The sequence below is a fragment of the Narcine bancroftii genome, chromosome 10 (assembly GCF_036971445.1).
Source record: "Narcine bancroftii isolate sNarBan1 chromosome 10, sNarBan1.hap1, whole genome shotgun sequence".
Lineage (NCBI taxonomy): Eukaryota > Metazoa > Chordata > Chondrichthyes > Torpediniformes > Narcinidae > Narcine > Narcine bancroftii.
This window is the reverse complement of record NC_091478.1, coordinates 92,800,826-92,818,976: the sequence shown is the minus strand read 5'-3', so window position 1 is coordinate 92,818,976 and position 18,151 is coordinate 92,800,826. Positions and strand designations below refer to the sequence as shown.

Genomic DNA, 18,151 nt, shown 5'->3' with positions numbered 1-18,151 from the left:
TGTGAGAAAAGAGGTTTTTTTTCACCCTTCTGTCCTTTATGCTCCTAATTAAGCATACTAAATCTAGCAATCATTTTCAACTTTTTGCTAAATGTACATATGCTGCCCACCAATATGACAACAACTGTTGCAGAGGGTCCAGTGAATCCTTGGATGTTCAGCAAAATGTCAGGACAAGATGAGTTACTATTGTCAGGAAACCAATAGGAAAAGAACAGATTTGATTTTTAGAAGTAAAACCTCATTGTCATCTGGTCTGACTGTATAGTGGATTTTATAATAGTAATGAAATAACAAGTGTTGAGTGATGGCAAAGAAAAAGATATAATTTCAGAAAATGAGTTTCCAAGAATGTAGAATATACTGAAAAATAAAATATTTAAATTAAAAGTATAATTATAAACAATGAGACATTTAAAGCTGTACGTTATAAGATCATTTCAGAAAGAATCATTTTACTTAGGCGAGGCCCAGTGGTTCTCAACCTTTTTCTTTCCATTCACAAACCACTTTAAGTATTCCCTATACCATAGGTGCTCTGTGATTAGTAAGGGATTGCTTAAGGTGGTATGTGGGTGGGAAGAAAAAGTTTGAAAACCACTGTTTTCATTATAACTAATTGACTCGATATGTGCACGGTTTCAGGACTCCAAAGGAAATGGGCCAATGACCATTTTTCTCAAGCAAAATATTTCAGTAACAATTGGGTCTAGAGCAATGGTTCTCAACCTTCCCTTTTCACTCATATACCACCTTAAGCAATCCCTTACTAATTACAGAACACCGATGGCTTAGGGAATACTTAAAGTGGTACGTGAGTGGAAAAAAAATTATTGAGAATCACTGGTGCAGCCAATGGATTTGTCTTATTAATTCTAAAAAAATGTTTGCAGATTATAAAATCTACAGAATTCTCCTGGATTTACCAAACCATTGGCTTCCATCCTGTAGTAAAAACATACCGAAATGCTGAAGAAACTCAGCCGGTCTTTTCAGCATCCATAGGAGACAAAGATATATTGCTGACATTTCGGGCCTGAGCCCTTCTTCAAGGAATAAGCAAAATGAGCCAGAAGCAGGAAATCTCAGAAAGTCTCAGAATTCAGATGGCTGGGGAAGGAATCCAGACCAACAAAGGGTGTTAATTGGATATGATAAGGGATGAGGTAAAAATTTATCATGTTTGTGTGAAAGGAGATGGAAGGGAGAGGCAGAGAGGGGGGAAGGTGACGGGATGAAGTGTGGGGGAGGGGGGAGTTTAATTAAAACCAGAGAAGTCGATATTAATACCATCCGGTTGGAGGGTGCCCGGTCAGAAGATGTTCCTCCAATTTGCAGGTGGACTCAGTCTGGCAATGCATAACACCATGGATAGACATGCCAGCAAGTGAATGGGATGAAGATGGGGAATTAAAATGGGTGGCCACTGAGAGATCCACGCCATTGCGGCATACGGGGCCGAGGTGCTCAACAAAGCAATTTCCCAGTCTGCATCCAGTTTCTCTGATGTAAAGGAGATAACAATGGGACAATCCTGTTGGTCCCATTCTCCTCTGTTTCATTCCATTTTAAAAAAGCTTTTATTTTGCTAAGGTTTCTAGGAGATTGTCTATACTTATTACATGGTAATGGTCACATCTAACAAGAATCAGACTTTCACTAAAAATAATTGAACTGGGTCTGATCAACATACTAAAAGTCTAATTCAAATCAGTTTTTATTGATTCAGGGTTGGAACCTGAAATGATGACAGTTCCTTTTCCCATAGATTCTTCCTTAAACTATTTTTCCTTCAGATTCCTGTAGCAGCAGGCAGGCTCTTGCGTTTCAGTATTTCTTTACACCTGTCAAACATGTAATTAACATTCCTGCAGCTGACGTGGACTTTTTACCCCCTCCATAAATCTTCGTCCGCGAAGCCAAGCCAAAGAAAAAGAATGAAAGGCCTCACATGTTTGCATCACCACAGAATAACCTATACCCAGATCAGACAGGCACAAACAAAGCTTAGGGAAGATAAGGCAACAGTCAGAGCTTTCCTCATCTTGCCTTTGATATTGCTCTTTAACATCCTCCAGTGTGCTCACTTCACTTTGTGTCACCCTGGGTTCATATACATTTAAATTGGGGAAATTGCTTTTGGGAGGTGGTGGAATTTGGTTCATAAGTTAACAACAGAAATAAAAACATTGCACACCAGAATTTCTCATCAAAACATTGCATCTTATGATGGAAGACTTTTTCTCAGGAAAGCTTTAGCATATTCTAAATGAACAGAATTGAATTATATAGTTTGGTATAAACGGATCTTACAATGAACTTTTATCACAGTGATAGCTCCCCAGGTAAAAGACAATTTATTACAAGATCTTAATGTTGTGGTGGGCTAAGCCACTCTGGCAGCGAACCGTGTTACAGAGCCAAAGACTGGCAGGGGGGCAAGAAAGCCCCAATGTACTGGGCGAGGTTCCAGACCTCGAAGCTGACATCATAGAGGTCCCAGGAGTCTCAAGCGCCATTGGGTTCCGAGGGATTTAAGCACATGTGCGAGTTCTATTAAAGTCAATTGGTTTAGCCCACTCACGACTGTCAGTGCGTTTTGTTTGCTGCACCTCCTCGCGTCTACGATATCATTCTTTGAAAAGTGAATATAACTCAAAAGAGTTATATAATGAAAGAAGCTACTTTCTGCAACTCCAGGCTTTATGCAACTATTTCTGTAACTTTTATGGGTTTTCTATGGTCTCTGTAAAGTCTAGAACGAAATACTGAAATATTAATTGGCCAAAAGTTCATCTTTATTTCTGACGTCATTCCAGTTTTAACTATTATTTTATGATTATTCATGAGTAAAGCAACCAAAGGTTCAAAAAAGTAAAATGTGGATAAGAGTTGTTTTCTATTGAAACGATTTGCAAACAAAATTGTTTGAAAAAAAGGCAAAGGTACTTCAACCAACTCAACAGGTTAATTAGTTTCTGAAAGAAATAGTTCCAAAGCTATTTCCAAAACAACTGTGTATTGTATGTATGATCATTTGTGGCTAAAAGATATACCCAGGAACAAGGAGAATATCAAGCACCAAAGAATACAGAATTTGCTAACTAGGCATCTTGTGCTCAAGCCATTGCAATATTAAGTTAATGGATACTGAATAATCAGGTTGTTGAATTGTGTAAGAATATAACTACTGTAACCATGGAAGCATATATGCAGTGTAGCTATGGTTACAGACATAAATTCAGATTTAAAAAAATCAGGTGACTAGTGGTTGTTTCAAAGAGACTCCCTTCTGAGCCAGTTGCATTCAATATTCTAATAAGTTTTCTATAGGGGGCTCTGCAGTCTTCCTTCACTAAATCCTGCTTCATCAGGTGCTGAAATCACAGCGATACGGACACACTTTCTCAGAAAGCAACTGTTACCAATGCTCTGAATCTTAAGGTAGGATAGATACTTTGAAAATTATTGTTTTGATCTCAAGTATGGTTGGTAGAAGGGATGGTTAGAATTTTTCTATGATAAAAATACTTCTTAAAAATTAAGTATTCATTGTAAGTCAAGTATAATGAGTACCATAGAAACTCGAGAAGCTTTCAAATGCGTAAAGTTTTTGCTTTGAAATCTTGCCAAATCTAAACAATATTATTACTTACTCAATTCAAACATTGATGAAGGTTTGTAAAGCAAAAGGGAAGGCAATTGGGAATGGCTGACGTTTCCATTTGTATTAGCACTTGTTCTCAGCGTGGAAGGAAGTTCACATTCAGAATTGTTCACTGAATTAATTTGCTTTTGTTTTAAGTATGATAAAATAACTGTTAATCATATGTGAGGATTCCGAGAATGATTGCATGCTAAAGGTGATATTTTGGATCAACGGCCATCCATATTTATTTTTGATAATGATGGGTGACTAATCAATCACATATTTTTGAACCTTTTAATTATGATTTAACATTAAGAAATCTGGAACAGAATTCAAGATTCCTTTATTGACATGTAATAATACAAAAAAATGTAATGTACACAAAATATTTCAACTTTTGCCGACTGTAGATGTAAACAGTGAGTCGCGATTAGCATTGCCCAGCGCCCCAAAAGAGAAACAAAAGTCACATCAGAGACGCAGGATAAAGGGATAAAATAGCTCAGGAGGAGATGTGTTTAAAGATTTTCTATATTTTATGATATTGGCATAGATCTATCTATTAATTTAACCACTTGAATGTCTAATCGTGATAAAAATATTTTATGATCATATATTTTAAAAATTGCAAAATCATTTTGCCTGAAAAGCTTCAAATATTAATTGTTCTCTACTGCTTTTGAAATAGGGCCAATTTTTAGTCATTTGCAAGGAAATCAGTTTTCATGATTTTTTTTAAAAGAAAATAAATGAATGCATTCTAGGTCTTAAATAATTAGCATCTTCTGTGCTTCCTAACGGTCTTGATTTGGAGCTTTGAATAGAGAAGGTGATGGTGAATGAAAATAATCAAAATTGCTTATTTTCCAGCATATTATTAGTCTTGCTATAGAAGCATCACCATTCAAGTTGAGCGGTGTAACTCTTAACCCTTGGAAACAAAAACAAAATCATTCCACTATGAAAAATGTGAGTAAGTTTCCGATGCCCAGTAATATCTCCCTGGCAAATCCAGCTTCTGCTGGGGCTGACTTGGTTTACAAATCCACAGAGTACAAGGTTGCCTCGGTGCTGTTGGTATTGACGATATGCGGAGCTGGAATTATTGGGAATATCATGGTGGTGTTGGTGGTCCTGACCGCCCGGCATATGAGAACCCCAACCAACTGTTACCTGGTCAGTCTTGCTGTGGCTGATCTGATGGTCCTGGTGGCTGCAGGATTACCTAATATTTCTGACAGTCTGATTGGGGAGTGGATTTATGGGCATGTGGGCTGCTTGGGTATTACCTACCTCCAATACTTGGGTATCAATGTGTCATCGTGTTCCATCACAGCTTTCACAGTGGAAAGGTACATTGCCATCTGCCACCCAATAAAAGCACAGTACATCTGCACAGTCTCCAGAGCCAAGAAAATCCTTTCTTGCCTTTGGGTAATTACCTCCTTCTATTGCATGCTGTGGTTTTTCTTGGTGGATCTCAACATCAACAGCAGGCAGAATACCGAGTGTGGCTACAAAGTCTCCAGGAATCTTTACTTGCCCATCTACTTCATTGATTTCACCATCTTCTATGTGATCCCTTTGATTGTGGCCATTGTGTTGTATGGTCTGATTGGGCGGATCCTTTTCCTCAGTCCCATTCCGAACCAAGTTCATACAGGACTGGAGCAATGGAAGGAGCGACATGGGTCTGAGCGAATCAGCTCCCACTCTTCCAGCTGGTCGAACAAGGGATCCACCTCATCCAGAAAGCAGGTAATACAATATTCAAAGCCAACAGAGCTCAGAGAATGCCATTTTGGATTTTGTGAACCAGAAGATCTTGTTTTAATTGTGATCATATTAATAAGAGAGGGAGACTGATTAAAAATAGAGTGGGTTGTAAGACAGGATAACTGTCAGTAGGTCAGAGAAAAATAAAAAGAGAGACTAATTTGAGCGGAGGCGAAGATTATTCATGGATTGTCTATCACTAATGAAACATGCTGTAAAAATCTTCTTGTTAAAATCTATTTTTCATCAGTTTGGAATTTTAGATTTTTTTTTTACTTTTATAATTACACCATCATTGAGAGAGCAAAAACATTCAACTCAAAAAGAACTTGAGATAATTGATATGCATTAAATTCTACATTTTTGTGTAAACCTTAGTGCCAACAAAATGCAAACAGCCACTGCTGGAAAATGAAACAAGAGTGTAATAAAGCAACAGCAAGGAAAGAACATTATATTTTGGAGAATATCGGTAGAATCATCTGTTACCTCATTTCACAAGATCACAAGATATAGGTGTTTGGAGGTTGAATAGATCTAAATGCAAACCAAACTTCCATATAATAGATTATTAAAAAAATGATAAACATAAAGTCATGGAAACAAGCTGATGCTGTCCATCAGATACCTACTTTTGTTTAGTTCACCAGTATTTAGTCCAAACCCTATTATGCCTCTCAATGATTCAAATGTTCGTCCCGATGCTCTGAAGTGTGGTGAGAGTGGCTACCTTCCCCCTCTTCTTAAGGAGCAAGATATTAACCTCTGTGCAAAGTACTTCAACTTTTCAGATTTCAGACTTATTGTCAGAGTACATGCAATGTATTACATACAACCCTGAGCTCCTTTTTCCTGCGAGCAAGGCAGAATTACCACCTATTGGTTAAACCATGTAAACAAATAAAGAAATGTAAATAAACTGACTGTGCAATACAGAGAGAAAAAGACCAATATAGTACAAAAGTAAGACTCTTTAAATGAGCCCCTGATTGAGTTTGTCGTTGAGGAGCCTGATAGTAGAGGGGGAGCAGCTGTTCCTGAACCTGGTGGTGTGAGTCTTGTGGCACCTAGACCTCTTTCCTGACGGCAGCAGCGAGAACAGAGCGTGTGCTGAATGGTTTAAAAAAGGCAAGAGGAAAAATATCATGAAAAAAAATTGTGTTCAGGATTTGGAATATAAAATGATGGAAGGCAAACTCTATAGAGTTGAAATTTGAATTAAAAAATATTTTTCACTGCTTGTAGAGTATTTAAATTCAATTAAATTCTCCATAAAGAAGTGTACTATGGAAGGATATTGACATTACTTAACATGCAGTTCAAATAAAATAATTTAAGGAGACTAAGATGTGCATTCTGAAAGGAAACGCTATTTCTAAGAATTAAGAAAAGGCTCAACAGTATGTCTGGATTTTCCTCCCCTACAGGTCACTAAGATGCTTGCTGTGGTTGTTATTCTGTTTGCTTTACTCTGGATGCCGTACAGAACAATAGTCGTGGTCAATTCCTTCATGGACAAGCAATACGAGAATGTCTGGTTCCTTTTATTCTGCCGACTGTGTGTCTATGCCAACAGTGCGATCAATCCTGTCATTTATAATCTAATGTCTCAGAAATTTAGATCTGCGTTCAAAAAACTGTGCAACTGTAATCCAAATAATGCTCAGCAGCGCCTATTGTGCACAACTCCTCTTGATTACAGTGCAGTGCGTGATACAATCAAAGGGAGTCCTGAAATGAATGGTGACGAACACAGTGCAAAACAGAACAACCAGCAGAAGGATGACAATATAAAAATCGAAGCTGCGACATCGACATCAGAAGACCAGAACTACTCAAGTGCTGTTTAACATGAGACCTGCATTTAAAATAATATGAATCAAGTTTAAGGATAAAGGAGAGAAACTCCACTCTGGTATCACTCAAGCATATTCAAAACACTTGTTCATTATTATTACATTTTGCAGCACTTCATATTAATTCAGTAGAACTGCTTTCCATAATTATATATCACATGACACAATTTTAGTTCCTAGTTAGGACTCGAGCTCTCCACTGAAATCTCAACAGCTCAAAATATCTGTAGCCCTTTGCTCTCTGAGTTCAATTAACAGACAGATCACTTTTCACAATATTAAATCTGGCTTTTATTACAATCCATTTCGGTCTTCTAATTTGAGCACATACCTTTCGTCTGATGATGGTAAGCCAGTTTTGCTGAGTTTCTCTTCTTTCTGATTGCTGTCGATGTGATGTGCTCTTGATTCCTGCGCTCCTAATCAGTCCAAATTCTGTTCTGTCATAAGGCCATTTTGTGACTTGTTTAATGTTACTAGGTGTATATTCTAAACATGTATGTATTCTTAGACATATTTTAGATATTAAACTGTTTTGGTGCTTACTGCTTGCCTGTACCTGTTATTTTAACACATGCTACAGTTTTGTGTGAGCAAATCCAGTCTATACAGTGATGTCGATGTGATATTTATGATATTAAATGTTGAAAAGATGAGAAAGATTAAAGTTGTACAGAGTTAATATTCACAGCTCTACATTAAAATATTTTCATTTAGATGCTATATTATTGACTTGAGTTTCATGGATAGAAATATTTTCATGTCGCGTTAAATTATTTTTCTTCTAAAGCTGTTTAATTGTAGATCACTGTAAATATATTTTGATAAGCACCATGGTGTGTAAGTGTATGAAGAGATGTGCAAGATATTGGAATATTTGGGACATTGGCAACATATGGCTGTAATTATCCAATCGAGGCAGCATTTAAAAATTCAACATGGAATAGCTTGAACACAAAGAGTCTGATTCCATTTGTGACCAATCCCTATGTAATGGAATACAGCTTGTATTTATGCTTTTGGCAGGATCTGGCAGACTGAAGAAGAATGTTTCACAGAACTGTAGCATATATTTAATTTACAGCCTATTCCCTCTTAAGACAACAGTGCTATAAATGCATTGGAACAATTACATTTTGGTCATATTCCTTCAAATCAATGTAGTATGAAAGCACATTAAGACATTTCAATCTTAGTTTGAATTTTTCTGTTGCACAGACCTCTTACTCCTTCACAGCTTCTTTTAATATTGTGTGTCGGGCAGCCAGGTTTCTGACAGCTACTCTCATTTCCCTTACTATCTAAGCTGAGATAATCACCTTAATTATTACTTCAGAGGGCAGTTGCATCTACTCACATAAATGCACATGGGCATTTGGTGCTTTAGATTGAGGCTAATACTGTAATGGCTATGTCACCAAACCCCTAATCACGTTGTTTTCAGTTTGTTCCATAAGCTGCTTGATATAAAACAAAGTTGTGAGCTGATGAGACAAATGAACAAACACGGTGAAGCTTTGTGTTTATTCTAAGTACACAATTATTTTTACAATGATAACGTTTGCTTCATATAACAATTACAGCACAGAAATGAGCCAGTTTGGCCCTTCGAGTCCAAGCTGATTACCTCTCCCACCTAATGACTTGCACCCACCCCATATACCTATCCAACTTTTTCTTAAATATTAAAATCAAGCCCGCATCTACCACTTTGGCCAGAAGCTCATTCCACACTCCCACCACCCTCTGAGAGAAGAAATTCCCCCACATGGTTCCCCTATACTTTTCCCCCTTCAATCTCAATCCGTGTTGTCTTGTTTGAATTTCCCCCACTCTCAATGGAAAAAGCCTATCCACATTTACTCTATCTCTCCCCCTCATAATTTTAAATACTTCTATCAAATCACCCCTTAATCTTCTATGATCCAGGGAATAAAGCCTATTTATCCTTTCGCTGTAACTCAAACCCTTAAACCCAGGCAACATTCTTGTAAATCTCCTCTGCACTCTCTCCATTTTGTTGATATCTTTCCTATATTTTGGCAATGAAAACTGCACACAATATTCCAAATATGGCCTTACCAATGCCTTATACAACTTATACAGCATGACATCCCATAACTCAATACTCTGATTTATGAAGCCAAAATGCCAAAGTGACTCCACTTTCAGGAAATTAGGTACCAGAACCCCTAAATCCCTTTGTTCTTGTATATTTTCGAGACTTCCTTCTTTATGTGGATGATAATTATATGATTGAGAAATATGAAGGGATGTTTCTTAGATTTATGGTTACCAATGTACTACATATTTCCAACTAATTTTAATTGTACCACTTTAATATTACAATGTTTAACGTGGTGTTATGTAATATAAATTCTGTTCTCTAAGTAACAGGTATGTGGTATTTTAATTTCAAAAAATAAAAAAACAAACATATTCTATTTGATCTGATGAATCTTATTTTTGTTCCCATTTTTTAATAAGAATAATTTCTTCAATGGGAAAAGTGGAAACTGTGGAGCCATTTTGGCAACTCGTTGTCTGTTTAAGCCAATTTGTGGAGTCTCTTGGATTAAAATGGGCAGCAAGTTAGCGTAGTAGTTAACGCAATGCTGTTACAGCGACCAGGGTTTGAATCTGGAGCTGCCTGTAAGGAGTTTGTATGCTCGCCCAGTGTTTGCGTGGGTTTCATCCAGGTGCTCCAGTTTCCTCCCACCATTCAAAACATACTGGGATTATAGGTCAATTGGGTGTAAATCGGGGCATATGCTTGTGGGCCAAAAGGTATGTTACCATGCTGTATGTTTAAATTTAAAATGTAAAAAATGTTTCTGCTTCAATTCCCAGTTTGATTTTATCTAAGGTTTTATTGGAATATTTTAAGTGTACAATGGCAATTTATAAACAATGCAAAACAATCTGGAGTTCACGTTTCTGAACAGGATTACCCAGAGACTGCATTTTAATGACCTTTTTCCAGAAGTCCTTTTCATTTGTGCAGTTCGATGTCTAGCTCAGATCTAAAGTTTCTGAACTATCAAACTTTAACATTTGTGACAAATCTGATTTCCACCTACTTTTCCCATCTAATGAGTCTTCTGGCAAGAGTGTATAGGACATATATCCAGTAGAGGTGAGCCTGCATTATCAGTGGAACTGTTCAATATGTTTTCAAGGATAAGTTAATTGATGGTGAATTTGATAAACTACAGAATACACTGTCTTCATTCTAAAAAGAGATTTATTTTTAATAAACTGATGTCCATAATCAACATTTAAATTCACTTCCTTGACAATATTGACTTTGCTTGCATCTATTTTCTTGACCAAGTATGATGTTATTTGTCTTCAATTGTTTGATCTATATATATCCAATAATAATGCAAGCAAAATAGTTTTGTGGCGACAGATGACATCTTAATACATTTTAAGGTTGATGTACTTTTTACAAAGTTGTTTTCTGTCCTCTGATAAAGTAAAACAACGGAACAATTCAACACTACACTATGTTGACTATGTTAGTGAAACACTTTGAGATAGCCTACAAACTTCATGCTCCACGTAACTCAAAAACATCTAAACATCGGTGATCTTATATAGGTGGCTACAATATCTTGCTGTCACAAACATAAATGTCTGATTTGATGTTAGATTGCTTTCTGGATCTTCTGAGGTTTAATCTTATTTACTTTCTTCCCTCAGGCTGAATGGAACTAAGTTTCTTCAGTGATTGCAATGTGACTTCTTGGCTAATCCTTGGCTGAAATACAAAAATGGAATTAAGGTGAAAGTAATAGTTCTGACAAAACAAACAGTAAATCTTCTTAAAGATCCTTCATAATTTGATCACGATAAGGTTTTATGCCTGCACATTGAAAGGACTGTAAATTACCATGTGCAGAAAGAAGTCAACACCTTCAGGAAAATTTATTTGAGACAACTTGAAACGAATAAAAACATTTTGCTTTTCACCTGGATGATAAGAAGATAAAAGTCCTCTGGACCGGTTAACATCAGCAGATCTTGTGGCTGCAGCAACCATAACCAGACAGGGAAAGTCACCTTTTACATAAAAGTTCAATTTTAAATATTCAAGTCACGTAAGAACATAAAAGAGGAGCAGGAATTAACACTTGGGCCCTCCTTCCTTTCCTGATGACCCATATGATGATGGCTGATCTGTCTCCAGCCTCCTGTACCAATTCCCTGATCTTCTAAAAATGTATCTAGTTCCCCAATGATTTAACCTCTACAACCACCCTTTGGCAGAGTTTTCCAGTGATTCACCTCCCTCTGTGGAAGAACAGTTTGCATTATTCCCAGAATAACATACCATGGCCAATAAACTGCTCTGCTCGAAATACGTGAAAGCAGCACTGCATCCAGAGGGCAAGTTTTATGTAATGATCCAGTGAAACACATTTACATATTTTCATAAAACAATGATCTGTTTTCTTTACTGTGCAACCATAGACAAACTCTTCATTAAAAGGCTACCTGACCATTGGTGAGTGTTCCAGAATGTTTGGTGCAGTGCGTGTGAAAGAGTTCAATTGACTCAGTGAATGCAATTGTCTGGTCGATGAGAAGCAGAGCAAAGTCCACTGCAGCAGGATCCAGGATCAGTGGCAAGACCAAGTAACCCAGGACTTGTGAACAAGGCCATGAGTTCTGCCATTCCACTTTCTCTCTCCTTCTCACACACACACACACACACACACACACACACACACACAAACACACACACACACACACACACACACACACACACACACACACAGTCTCAGGACATACACATAGACTATAAACCCACTGGCTCTCACAGCTAGACTACACCTCTCCCCAACCTTGCAAGGATACTGTTTCATTCACTTTCTCTGTCTCTGTTGCATCGGATCTTGTGATGAGACCTTCTATTCCAGAAAATCTGCAATGCCTTGCTTTTTCACAAAACCCGTCTTCCCCTCTGCTGTGGTTGGCAGAACCCTCATCTGTACTTTCTCCATTTCCTGAAGTCCAGCTCTCAGCTCACCTCCTTCCAGAGATACAGTTCAACCTCGACTTTCCTTTTCCCTACTTTCCACATGAAATAATGTTGTAGTCAAAAGTCAATCATACAACAGAATCCTTGAAGTGGCTCAGCCATGATTGTCAACCACCAATATTATATACAACCCATATGAAGCAGGTAGCTGTAAAATCACAATGAGATTTTCATATTAGAATTGAAGTTTTTTATATTTTCATTTGCCATTTTTATTTTTTGCAGTCGATTTTGAGAGAGAACTTTGAAAAGTATCAGGTAGAGCACATATAAAAAAAATAAATGTTAGATTAAATTAAAAGGCTACAGGAAAGTTATGATTACACTGGAGAGAATGCAGAAAGGATGCACCGATAATGCTTGGTGTTATTTCAGTTATGAGGAGAAGCAGGTAGTCTCAGTTTGTCTTTCTTGGAGCTGAGGAAGATGAGGGGTGTCCTGATGGAGGTAAAGAACATGAGGGACGTAGATAGCACAGGAAAATTTTTCTCCAAGGCAGAGACATCTAAGACTAGAGGGCATAGGTTGAAAGTGATTTTTAAAAATTTTTTATTTTTCACACTGTGAACCATATTAATCAAAATAGATACAAACATTTCCCTCGTGAATATATACAGTGGCATTTTCTCCCTTTTTTTCCCCCTCCCTTCCCTCCCTCCTTCCCACCCCCTCCCCCAAACCCATTAAACATTCAACATATACAATACAATAAACCCATTAAACAAAGTCATCACACAATGAAAATAAACAAGAAAATTGTGTCATCTACTTTTACACACTGGATCAAGTCATTTTGTCTTCTCATTCTATTATTTTAGGGGGTGGAGGTCCGCGGTAAGCCGTCTCTGTTGTGTTCCATGTATGGTTCCCAAATTTGTTCAAATAATGTGACTTAATTTTTTTTAAATTATATGTTATTTTTTCCAATGGAATACATTTATTCATTTCTATGTACCTTTGCTGTACTCTCAGGCTCTCTTCTGATTTCCAAGTTGACATTGCTACAGCTAAGCCTATCATAATAAATCTTTTTTGCGCTTCATCCAGTTTGAGGCCTAATTCTTTACTTCTTATATTACTTAGAAGAAAAATCTCTGGATTTTTTGGTATGTTGCTTTTTGTGATTTTATTTTTAGATCTTCCCAAAACTTTTTCACTTTCTCACTTGCCCAAATTGCACATACTGTTGTTCTCGTTTCCTTCTTACAGCGAAAACATCTGTCTGATATTGTTGGGTCCCATTTATTTAACTTTTGGGGCGTGATATATAGCCCATGTAACCAATTATATTGTATCATGTGTAACCTCGTATTTATTATATTTTTCATAGTTCCAGAGCATAACTTTTCCCATATTTCATTTTTTATCTCTATGTTTAAATCTTTTTCCCACTTTTGTTTGGGTTTATAGCTTATTTCATCATTTTCTTTCTCTTGCAGCTTGATGTACATGTTTGTTATAAATCTTTTTATTATCATTGTTTCTGTAATCACATATTCAAAACTGCTTCCTTCTGGTAACCTCAGTCTGCTTCCCAATTTGTCCTTTAAGTAGGTTTACAGTTGGTGGTATGCAAACATTGTACCATGAGTTATTCCATATTTGTACTTCATTTGTTCAAATGATAATAAATTATTTCCCAAAAAACAATTTTCTATTTTTTAAATTCCTTTTCTCTCCCATTCTCTAAAGGAAAGGAAAGGGATTAGCTGATTTTGCATTAATAATAATTTTGGTAGTTGGTAATTTGTTTTTTTTCCTTTCTACGTGAATCTTCTTCCATATGTTGAGTAAATGGTGCAGTACTGGTGAACTTCTATATTGCACCAGTTTTTCATCCCACTTATAAAGTATATGTTCTGGTACCTTCTCCCCTATTTTATCTCGCTCTATTTTGGTCCAATCTGGTTTTTGTCTTGTTTGATAAAAATCTGATAGATACCTTAATTGTGCTGCTCTATAATAATTTTTAAAGTTTGATAGCTGCAAACCACTTTGTTTGTACCGTTCTGTTAATTTATCTAGTGCTATCCTCGGTTTCCCCACTTTCCATAAGAATTTCCTTATTATTCTCTTTAGTTCATTGAAGAATTTCTCTGTTAAGGGAATTGGTAACGATTGAAATAGGTATTGTATCCTTGGGAAGATATTCATTTTAATGCAATTTACCCTTCCTATCAGTCTTAGTGGTAAATCTTTCCAATGTTCTAAGTCATCCTGTAATTTCTTCATTAATGGCTGATAATTTAATTTGTATAGGTGACCTAAATTATTATCTAATCTAATACCTAGGTATCGAATTGCTTGTGTTTGCCATTTAAATGGTGATTCTTTTTTAAACTCTGTGTAATCCGCATTATTCATTGGCATCGCTTCACTTTTATTTGTGTTGATCTTGTACCCCGATATTTCTCCATATTCCTTCAATTTCTTATGTAGTTCTTTTATTGATATTTCTGGTTCTGTTAAGTATACTATGATGTCATTTGCAAATAAACTGATTTTATATTCCTTAATTTTTATCCCTTTTATTTTATTAGATTATATAATCTAGCTTTATATTCCATTTTCCTAATTCTCCCTTGGATATGGGCTGACAACAGGAACAGGTCAATCCTTGAATATGTTTTATGTCTACTCGAATAATATGAGTATTCTTTCTCCTTTGGGTGTTGTCTCCTCCATATATCCAAAAGTAGCATTTCCTGCATTGATTTAACCATAAATTTGGTTATTTTGTTCTTTTTGCTAGTCTTTTGTCCAGTTTTATCCAACTTTAGGTCCAAATTGAGGTTAAAATCCCCTCCTATCAATATATTCCCCTGCGTATCTACAATCTCCAAAAATAATTTTGCATAAACTTTTGATCCTCTTCATTAGGTGCATATATATTGACCAAATTTCAGAATTCTGAATATTTCTGACACTTTATCATTACATACCTCCGTGCTGGATCCATTATTTCCTCCTCTATTTTGATTGGTACATTTTTATTGATTAATATAGCTACACCTCTGGCTTTTGAATTATATGATGCTGCCGCTACGTGTCCTACCTAGTCTCTCTTTAATTTATTATGTTCCGCTTCAGTTAGATGCGTTTCCTGCACGAATGCTATATCTTTTTTTTCAGTAAATTTAATAGCCTCTTCCTTTTGATTTGGTTATGTATTCCATTAATATTTATAGTCATATAGTTCAACATGGCCATCTCATACTCTGTTTGCACCTCATTTCCACTTCCTCACCACCACCTTTCCCATTTTCCCCATTTTCATCTCTCCGTTTTCCTTTTTTGAACTCAATGTATGACAACACTTCTAAAACAAAAAATACTTCAACCACTCCCACATCTAAAATTCTCTTAACCCCAAGTGTCTCCCCCCCCTCTCTGAGTTGCCCCTTGTCCCTTGCCGGGCAATCACAATTCCCCTCTCCATTCAGATTGCGAACCCGTTCGCAAGTGTCAACTGATTTCGCAGTGACTGTTATTCTCTCCCACCCAACCCCCTCCAGAAAAGACTTTTATCTTCACGTTAAAACAAAGCTCACCCTCTTTTCTTCTCTTTTCCCCCCCCTCTCCCTTACTTCCCTTTTTTAGTTCTTACTTATACATTATTTTTACATCTTTATATGTAGTTTGTCGTCATTCTTGTTACATCTCTTCATCTCTCTTTCTGGCCTGCAGGCGTTCTGCAAATTCTCGCGCTTCCTCCGGATCCGAGAACGGTCTGTTTTGCTCCCCCAGGATAACTATTTTAAGCACCACTGGATATCTTAACATAGCCTTTTTTCCATAGGATCGATTTTGCTCTTCTTTAGGAGTTCAAAACTTATGTCTGGGTAAAAAAAAAATTTTGACCCTTGTACTCCAATGGTTTTTTGTCTTCTCTAATTTTATTCCTTGCCTTCTCCAATATATTTTCTCTTGTCGTGTATCTCAGAAATTCTACTAAAACAGATCTTGGTTTTTGTTGTGACTGGTTTCAGGGCTAGTGTTCTGTGTGCCCTTTCTATTTTCATTCCTTCCTGTATTTCTGGCATTCCCAGGACTTTTGGGATCTATTCTTTTATAAATTCTTTTATATTTTTGCCTTCTTCATCTTCCTTTAGGCCCACTATCTTGATATTGTTTCGCCTACTATAGTTTTCCATTATATCCATCTTCTGAGCTAACAACTATTGTGAGTCTTTAACTTTATTGTCACTTTCTTCCAATTTTCTTCGTAAGTCATTAACTTCCATTTCTTGTTCTTCCACATTTTCTAATCTTTTCCCTATTTCTGTTATGTCCAGCTCTATTCTAGTCACTTTTTCTTCTGTACTTTTCATTTTTCTTTTCATTTCACTAAATTCTAGTGTCAACCATTCTTTTAATGCTTTCATTTGATCTTGAAAATTTTTAAAATCTATGTACCATCCATCTATTTTACCAGAGCTTGGTGTTCTTCTTCTTCTTCTTCTGTGGCTGCTCTTGGGTTTGTGTCTTCTACTTCTCTTCCTTGTATCTGTGTCTCTTTTGACTTTCTTGTTGAGCTGCTTGTCTCAGTTTGTTGGGTGTTTTTTTTCATGGCTTCTTGTTGTTGGTCCTCTTCTTCTGGGCTAATTATCTGTTGGGCTTCTTGTTGCTGTTTTTCTTTCTTATCACTCCCTTTCCTGTTGCTTTCCTCTTCTTCCAGCTGTGAGCCCTGCTGTCGGGCATCTCTCAGCTGGTTGCACTGTGTAAGTTCACTCCACAGCTGGGCCCCCCTCCCGTCAGTGTTTTCCTTTTCCTTGCGTAGTTGGCACTTCTGTTTGGCTCAGTGAGTCATTTTTTCGGGAGGTCGCAACCCTGCGGGGTCTCCACTAACCTCAGGGAGCGGGCTCCTCTGTCCACGGCGGGTCCCTGCCTCTTCATGCAGGTAAGGCCTTCTCCTTTCTCTTCTGGCGTCTTTCCTTATTTTTTTTCCTTTTGGTTTTGGTTTTTCCTTCTTAGGGTTGAAGGTGTTTGAGGACAAAAGTTTTCACCAAAGAGTGGCTGCAATCTGAAACCCACTACCTGAGATGGAGATGGGGCAGGTCCTCTTGTAACATTTGAAAGGAAACTCAATGAGCAATTGAAGGTTGTGGACCTGGTGCTGATGAATGATATTACAATAGATTGGTACTTGGACATTAGCAGAGACATCGTGAGGTGAAGGGTCTGCTCTGTGTGTACAATTCTATGATAGAGAAGCACTCTTCAGCATGGGTGTAGGATGGTTTCTGTGAAAGTGGGATGACACCACATCATTTGGGGATGTGGATTGAACAACTTCTTGCCTTCACAATTGGAATATGTTTGATTATAGGCCTGGATACAAATTCCTTTTGTCCGGAGTTATCTTACAGCTCAATGGCCACAAACCTCAGCTCCCCCAAGATATAATGAAAGGCTCTAATGCTGGTTTAATTGGAAAATTAGTATATTTTTCTCATGGTTTAATTCACTTTACATTTTTTCCTCCCTCACAATTTGGTGCCAGAGCCTTCCACCTTGTAGTCTTGATTTAACAACTGAACTGCTAGACGCCTGACTCATCTTTGGCTCTTCCTCCATGTGGCGGGGAAGCAGCTGACATCCTCCAACCGATTACTCTGTTGGGTTTGAAACAAACGTCTTCAATTAACTCAGAACATCAAATACGTGGCCTGGTTCTTGCTCAGAATATTGCAATGGAAATTCAATATTTTTTATTAGACATGCAACATGGTAATAGGTCGTCGAGCCCATGCCCCCCAAATACATCCAATTAACCTACAAGGAGGGTGGGAGGAAACCAGAGCTGCCGAAGCAAACCCACAC

General features: G+C 37.2%; 1 protein-coding gene across 2 annotated transcripts; it reads left to right on the top strand.

Annotated features, from left to right (window-relative positions):
* The first annotated feature begins 2,938 nt into the window (after positions 1–2,938).
* LOC138744950 (thyrotropin-releasing hormone receptor-like) lies at positions 2,939–9,701 on the top strand. Of its 2 annotated transcripts, XM_069901855.1 has the most exons (3): positions 2,939–3,444; positions 4,520–5,407; positions 6,853–9,701. In XM_069901855.1, exons 2-3 carry the CDS (start codon positions 4,610–4,612, stop codon positions 7,273–7,275), a joined length of 1,221 nt encoding a protein of 406 aa, XP_069757956.1. In that variant the 5' UTR covers positions 2,939–3,444; positions 4,520–4,609; the 3' UTR covers positions 7,276–9,701. The 2 variants fall into 2 exon arrangements, with proteins under 2 accessions (XP_069757956.1, XP_069757957.1); XM_069901856.1 differs by lacking the exon at positions 2,939–3,444 and having other exon boundaries at positions 4,475–5,407.
* The last annotated feature ends 8,450 nt before the right edge of the window (positions 9,702–18,151 follow it).